An 8562-nucleotide genomic window follows, 5' to 3' on the forward strand; every position below is an offset into this window, starting at 1 on the left:
TTGTTAATTGAGCATAGTTCAGGGGTCATAAGTGAAAATTCAATTTCTAAATTCGCCTATAAAAGGCTTTGTAATCGTAATGTAAAAACACACCTTTTTCTATCTTTTTCTTATTTATCAATATCAATTATCAATATCTATATTCTATATCTCTATCATAATGTTAACTTAATAAGATATAACAATAATCTTAATTTTAATTTTAAATTATGATAATAATAAGATTTATGATAGAGATCGTTTGAGTGTGTAAGTCGAAATTCTGTCCGTGTAACGCTACGCTATTTTTAATCATTGTAAGTTATGTTCAACCTTTTTACATTAATGTATCGTAACTAAGTTATTATTATGCTTATTTGAGCCGAAGTAATCGTGATGTTGGGCTAAAATATTAAGAAGGGGTTATTGAACTTTGGACCATAATTAAGGTTTGGGCAAAAGACCGACACTTGTGGAAATTGAACTATTGACTATTAATAGATGGGGGGTATTGTCTAATTGAGTGACAACTCATTGGAGTCTGTCGAACCTATCTTCAAATTAATTAACCTAATAATTAATAATGATTATGGTTGTCCTATTTAGTGACGTTCATATGGAATCTGTTATAATCATTTAATTAATCAATTGGGTTGGGTAATTGATTATTCATTCTGATCAAGTGGATGAATTAATATTCATAAACTAATTAAAACAGGGGTGGATTACATACAGTGATAACTGGTGTAATTGTTGACAGAAGTGATAGCTGCGTCACAGTTTAAATCCTTAATCAGTTGGAATATTTGACTTCGGGTATAAGGGTAATTTGACGAGGATACTCGCACTTTATATTTATGACCGATGGACTATTATGGACAAAAACCAGATAGACGTATCAAATAAACCAGGACAAAGGACAATTAACCCATGGTAATAAATTAAAATCAACACGTCAAACATCATGATTACGGAAGTTTAAATAAGCATAATTCTTTTATTATATTTCTCATCGTATCTTTATTTACTGTCATTTTATTACTCGCAATTTTATTTACTGTCATTTTATTTATTGTCATTATTTTACGCACTTTAATTATCGTCATTTATCTTTACGCTTAAAATATAGAATCGACAAACCGGTCATTAAACGGTAAAACCCCCCTTTTATAATAATATTACTACTTATATAATTATATATATTTTGTATAAATATAGTTAAAAATATAGTAAGTATCACCAGCTCCCTGTGGAACGAACCGGACTTACTAAAAACTACACTACTCTACGATTAGGTACACTGCCTATAGTGTTGTAGCAAGGTTTAGGTATATCCCAACCGTAAATTAATAAAACTTGTGTCATATTTTGTAGTATTTTGTATTAAAAATAATACTATTTCGTACCCTCACGCTACATCATCAGTTTTCTTCTTAAGCACCTTGCTACGAAGCGTGTTATAATATATATGATTTTGCCCGTTAAAAAAATAAACATTGCATTGTTTTCTAGATACATAATATAATAATAATAATTATTATTATTATTATTATTTGGCCCTCATATTATAGAAATCCATCTTCACCCTTCAACTATTGAAATTATATATATCTGGTTACAATAATTTATCTTTCAAATTCAAATATTTCTTACCATAGATCGACTCTAAGTGGGTCTTAATTACTCTCCTCCAAATAAAGTAAGCCTCATATATTGCAGTTTAACCAATGGGTGTGTAAGAAAGAGCACACGAATAATTTAACTAGTGCGATGAGCCAACAAATACTGCTTTTCCTAGTAGAATATCGATAATGTGGAGACATAGCTTGGCCGGAGTGCGTCTAACCAAGATCAGGGACAGTGAAGTGCTCATCTTCATCCTCGTAATGTGGTATCTCATATCTTGGTTTCTTGATTTGTGGGGCGTAAAACTTGGTTTGTTTGTATGCTGTGTTGTTAATGGATGTTGGAAGTTGAGGAACTTCGGCAGCTTCATCACCAAACATACCATAGTCGCTTAACCACTCAAATTCGCCAAATTCGAGTTTTTCTTTCTGCACATCAAAAAATACATTTTCAATAACTTATCTGAAAATTATCAAAAGCAGCCTTCATGTCTTTTTTATGTGCAGAATAAGCTAAGTTATCTTCATCAAACTACTTAATTAGAACATTCACATCCGTATTTATTTAAATTTCCTTATAAGGTCTGGTTACCCCTAATAGAAATCAATCTATAGTACCATATCATTTCTTGCAGTTTTCTACTATAATTTGATAGTCCAGAGTACATATATATTTTCGACAGTATGGTTACCTTATCAGATGATTCAAAATCCGTAAATTGCAAGAGGTCATCAACAGCCCAAGACGGTGAATTGTATCCTGAAATTTGGTGGGCCATTGTTTTTGTGGAATTGACATGTGGCACGACAACATTTTTGGTGGACGGTGGTAGTGGCTCTTGGTTGTTCTTTTCAGGCTGTTGTTGGGAACTTGAACTAAGAGCCACTCGGATTCCAGTAGCTAAGAATCGCTGGTGGTTAGCCGCAAGGCTACCAGCCGAATGAATTGGTTCGTCACAATCACGACAGAACAAGGCTCGATCCTCCACACAGAATATAAATGCTGTTTTTTCCTGCAATTATTAGTTATGGATTAGTTAAGTTAATTACTAATTTACATTGCTTCACTTGTCTAGATAGTAAAATTACACATAACTGCCTTTTTCTCATTAAGATGACAAAATGTTAGATGCTATTTTTCTATCTGTTCTGAATGATTCTTTAGTTAATGGAATCTACACATAACAAAAGATAATACCAATGAGCTAAAACAATACCATGCCTCAGCTCATCACAATTAGAAAATAAATAACCTTGTTGACCACTGGTTGGCCAATGAAGCAAACTACCCGGGTTCAATATCCGGTTATGCTAAATTGTTTAAAAAGGGAGTGTGACTAGAGTTTGCACATAATGCATAATTGGTAGTGTGACTAGAGTTTGCACATAATGCATAATTCACCTGGTATAATCTGGGGGCTTGATTACCCGAGGGGAGCCAATGTGGCCGTTCATAGTAGGGTTTCCGCGCTTACTCAAAAAAATAAAAAAATAAATAACCTTCTACCTATTATTTTAATTATAAACACACATCAAGCAATAAAACTCACAAAAAATTACTTCTTAATTTCAATTTATTATTTTGTGAACTAACAAAAAATAATTAAATAACTCAATTTAATTTAATATTAAATCAAAAAATAATCAATCTAATCTAATCATAAAATAAAGGGAGATGATTCTCACACATACTTTTTTGATCCTCACACACTAATTGAGTATTATTAGAGGAGTAAAAGGTTAAAATAGGTGTACGAGGATAAAAAAAAAAAGTGTGTGTGAGAATCATACCCTAAAATAAAGGGCGTTGATAGATACACAACTACTTCTTCTTTTTTTTTTTACATACACAGCCAAATTAATATTTTTTGACTATTTTACCCTTCACAACCATACACAACCATTTTCTCACCATTTTACTCGAGAAAGAGGGTAAAATGGTCCAAAATATTAATTTAATTGTGTATGGCAAAATAAAAAAAATTGTGTACGATAGCACCTTAACCATCACATTACACCTAGTGGTTGACATTGTTCAAACCTGAGTAATATACAAATACAAATTATATTCATAAGGATCATAAAAACAAACAAACACCATTTACATACTTATATCATATAATAATAATTAAACTGTACAAAATCAAATTAAAAACAAATAAAAAAATAGAGAAATTACTTGGCAAATATCACAAGGAGGCAGCTTATTAGACCAAGTTTGTAGCAAGAGCCTTTGATGCTTGCTAGCAAGCTTATTAGCTGCATGTACTTCAACATCACATCTTGCACACAAAGCAGCTTCATCTGCACAACAAATCAAAGTAGCAGGTGCTTTCTCACACACATCACACTGTATCTTCATTTCACAACACAATTGTTAATTTGTAAAAATCAAAGAAAATAAGAAAGAGAGTTGAGAAGATAAGAATAATTAAAGATATTTTGGAGATCAAAATGCTAGATAGAAAAGGAAGACAACACGGAGTTGATATGGGTCCAGTTGTGTGAGTTCTTGTGGGTAGGAATCAGTTTCATTTGTAGTGGCTGTCAATTATTTTGGCTGTATTTTAAGTTTATTTGTGAAATTTGTGTAATATGTAATAATTGTATGTGTGGATGTAAGGTTGTGTTAATTCCGTACATGTATTTTGCAAGTTGAAATAATGCGGTAGTGGGAGGAAAATGACTTTATAGAATCTTAAATGGTGTCATTTAATGAAAACAACTTTTTTTTTTTTTTTTTTAAGGCGAAAAGGATATATATATATATTGAAAGATCTTCATCAAAATGATGAAGATAAGAGTCATACAATGGCGGAATAAACTCGGCCATAAAGAAGATACAAATTGAACTAAAGACTAAAAGCATAAAAGACTCGGATCATCCATCCAAACATAAGAGTGGAACCCGTTGCAAAGCTTTGAGATTAGTCGCCCAAAGGAAGGTCTTCAGTTTAATGTTACGCACCAAAACCGAACGACATAGAAATTTGCCATTGAAAACAAGATCATTGCGAGCCAACCAAATTGCCCAAATAGACGCGGGGCCGATAAGATTCCAAAAATTTGAAGTTTTAATGCCCATGCCATAAAACCAATCATACGAAAAAAGCTCGATTGATCCCGGAATCACCCAATAAATCTTCCACCATCAAAACAAATCCGCCCAAATTTTAGACGACCACTTACAAAGAACCAAAAGATGATTGACCATTTCGATTTCCTTAGACGGGATATTGTTACCCCAAAACAATTTTGGCCAAGAAGGAGAAGACACAATATTAGATTGAACAAGAAGGCGTACAGCTTCAGAAACGGTGTACACACCTTCGGCAGAGGGAGACCACAACAATTGGACATCAACATTCGCAACACAAACAACAGTAGATAGCAAAGCCAATAATACATCCATTTTAATAGCATTAGCGAATGACAAGGGGCGAAAAAACAGGAACATTCCAAAGACAATTATCATGAGAATTGGAAGAAAAACAGTAGAATTGACTAACCGTTTCGAAAGGCGTATAGAAATTATCGAACAGAGATGAGAAAAAAATCCTTTAAAACTTGCCCATTAAGCCATGTATCATGCCAAAACAATATCTTGTCACCTCTTCCTAATTTCCACTTCCAAGCATTCGTACCGACAATGGATTGAAGAGAAGAATCGTGTTGCATATTCACCACGAGGCCACGGCTATTCCACGAGGCTATCCTCATGGTTTGGATTTAATTGGCGGAGTTTCGTCATCGGCCATATCTTGCATCACTATACCAAAATTGACCAATTCTTCCCTGAAAGAAATTTTTCTTCCCCCAAACGGATTACGATTACGCTTATTCTGTTTCAAGACATTACCATCACCCACTACATGCCCAATTTCACTTTCTGTATCAAAAGCACTAGCAAGGTTGGAAATTAATTCAGCCCTATCTTTGACTTCAAGAACATTTTTACCCTTTGACTTGAGAATATTGGAAGTGTCACCATTCTTTGCAACAGTAGAATCGCTTATACACCTTTTCTTAATTTTATCACACGATTCTTTACAACCAAGATTAATGCACTGATCACCTTTAGTTGGGCTGTAACCTTTTATTTTAGATGCAAAAGAAGGATCATTATCAGAAGAGATAAGAGCCTGTGAATTGGAAGGGACAGATTTATTAGGGGAAATAGATGAAAGGGTAGGATAGTCATTAAGATTGAGGGTAAAATTGGTACGCTTTAAAGGAGAATTGGGTAGTGAAAAAGACTTATCAGCTTTGTCTACCCTCTCACTATGTAGGCCCATGTCTTTGACCTTGAAAAGGGACACCTTAATATCCTCTTCTGCTTTTTTGATATCTTCATATCTAGCCATTTGTACTTTAACAGCTTTAGTAACCTTCTCCATAGAGTTATGTATTACTCTTGGTGTGGGCCCCAAATGTGGTACACTTGACTTTAGTAACAACATTTACATGTAACGACTAACGATGACTTAACGACTCAGTTAAAATGTATATGCATGTAGTGTATTAATATGTATTCATAAACTTTTGGAAGACTTCAAGACACTTATCAAAATACTTCTACTTAACAAAAATGCTTACAATTACATCCTCGTTCAGTTTCATCAACAATTCTACTCGTATGCACCCGTATTCGTACTCGTACAATACACAGCTTTTAGATGTATGTACTATTGGTATATACACTCCAATGATCAGCTCTTAGCAGCCCATGTGAGTCATCTAACACATGTGGGAACCATCATTTGGCAACTAGCATGAAATATCTCATAAAATTACAAAAATATTAGTAATCATTCATGACTTATTTACATGTAAACAAAATTGCACATCCTTTATATCTAATCCATATACCAACGACCAAAAACACCTACAAACACTTTCATTATTCAATTTTCTTCATCTTCAAGTTCTAAGTGTTCTTCATAAATTTTACAAGTTCTAGTTTCATAAAATCAAGAATACTTCCAAGTTTACTAGCTCACTTCCAATCTTGTAAAGTGATCATCTAACCTCAAGAAATCCTTGTTGTTTATAGTAAGATATCATTCTAAATCAAGGTAATACTCATATACAAACTTGGATTCAATTCCTATAACTATAACTATCTTAATTCGAGTGATAATCTTACTTGAACTTGTTTTCGTGTCATGATTCTGCTTCAAGAACTTTCAAGCCATCCAAGATCCTTTGAAGCTAGATCATTTCTTGTCACTTCCAGTAGGTTTACCTACTAAACTTGAGATAGTAATGATGTTCGTAACATCATTCGATTCATATATATAAAACTACCTTATTCGAAGGTTTAAACTTGAAATCACTAGAACATAGTTTAGTTATTTCTAAACTTGTTCGCAAACAAAAGTTAATCCTTCTAACTTGAATTTTAAAATCAACTAAACACATGTTCTATATCTATATGATATGCTAACTTAATGATTTAAAACCGGGAAACACGAAAAGCACTGTAAAACCGGATATACGCTGTCGTAGTAACACCGCGGGCTGTTTTGGGTTAGTTAATTAAAAACTATGATAAACTTTGATTCAAAAGTTGTTCTTCTGGGAAAATGATTTTTCTAATGAACATGAAACTATATCCAAAAATCATGGTTAAACTCAAAGTAGAAGTATGTTTTCCAAAGTGGTCATCTAGACGTCGTTCTTTCGACTGAAATGACTACCTTTACAAAAACGACTTGTAACCTGTATTTCTGACTATAAACTTATACTTTTTATGTTTAGATTCATAAACTTAAGTTCAATATGAAACCATAGCAACTTGAAACACTCAAAATGGATTTAAAACGAAGAAGTTATGGGTAAAACAAGATTAGATAATTTTTCTTGTTGTAGCTACGTGAAAATTGGTAACAAATCTATATTAATCATATACTAGCTAATTTATATTGTATTACATGTATTCTAATATATTATGTAATCTTGAGATACCATAGACACTTATACAAATGTTTTGACATATCATATCGACCCATGTATATATATTATTTGGAACAACCATAGACACTCTATATACAGTAATGTTGGAGTTAGCTATACAGAGTTGAGGTTGATTCCAAATATATATATACTTTGAGTTATGATCTAGCCTGAGACGTGTATACACTGGGTCGTGGATTGATCCAAGATAATATATATTGATTTATTTCTGTACATCTAACTATGGACAACTAGTTGTAGGTTACTAACGAGGACAGCTGACTTAATAAACTTAAAACATTAAAACATATTAAAAATGTTGTAAATATATTTTGAACATACTTTGATATATATATGTACATATTTGTTATAGGTTCGTGAATCGACCAGTGGCCAAGTCTTACTTCCCGACGAAGTAAAAATCTATGAAAGTGAGTTATAGTCCCGCTTTTAAAATCTATTATTTTTTTTGGGATGAGAATACATACGATTTTAAAAATGTTTTACAAAATAGACACAAGTAATCGAAAATACTTTCTATGTTGGATTATCGAACCGAATATGCCCCTTTTTAGCTTGGTAGCCTAAGAATTAGGGAAATGGCCCCTAATTGACGCGAATCCTAAAGATAGATCTATTTGGCCCAACAAGCCTCATCCGACTTACGGATGCTTTAGTACTTCGATTTATCATATCCGATGAGAGTCCCGGAATGATGGGGATATTCTATATGCATCTTGTTAAGGTCGGTTACCAGGTGTTCAACATATGAATGATTTTTATCTCTATGCAGTTTGTGAAATGCCTGATATGATATGTGTTATAAAAATGAAATCTTGTGGTCTATTATTATGATTTGATAATATGTAGGTTAAACCTATAACTCACCAACGATTTTGTTGACGTTTTAAGCATGTTTATTCTCAGGTGATTATTAAGAGCTTCCGCTATTGCATACTAAATTAAGGACAAGATTTGGAGTCCATGCTTGTATAATATTATT

The 8562-nt window shown here is 32.8% G+C and overlaps 1 protein-coding gene across 1 annotated transcript; it reads right to left on the minus strand.

Annotated features, from left to right (window-relative positions):
- Window positions 1–1552: 1552 nt before the first annotated feature.
- On the minus strand, window positions 1553–4067 carry LOC139876840 (B-box zinc finger protein 24-like). The gene is made up of 3 exons (XM_071864219.1): window positions 3784–4067; window positions 2297–2617; window positions 1553–2033 (listed from the first exon to the last, which is right to left on the minus strand). Exons 1-3 carry the CDS (start codon window positions 3964–3966, stop codon window positions 1821–1823), a joined length of 717 nt encoding a protein of 238 aa, XP_071720320.1. The 5' UTR covers window positions 3967–4067; the 3' UTR covers window positions 1553–1820.
- Window positions 4068–8562: the final 4495 nt, after the last annotated feature.

This window comes from Rutidosis leptorrhynchoides, chromosome 11 (assembly GCF_046630445.1).
Source record: "Rutidosis leptorrhynchoides isolate AG116_Rl617_1_P2 chromosome 11, CSIRO_AGI_Rlap_v1, whole genome shotgun sequence".
In the NCBI taxonomy this organism is placed as follows: Eukaryota; Viridiplantae; Streptophyta; class Magnoliopsida; order Asterales; family Asteraceae; genus Rutidosis; species Rutidosis leptorrhynchoides.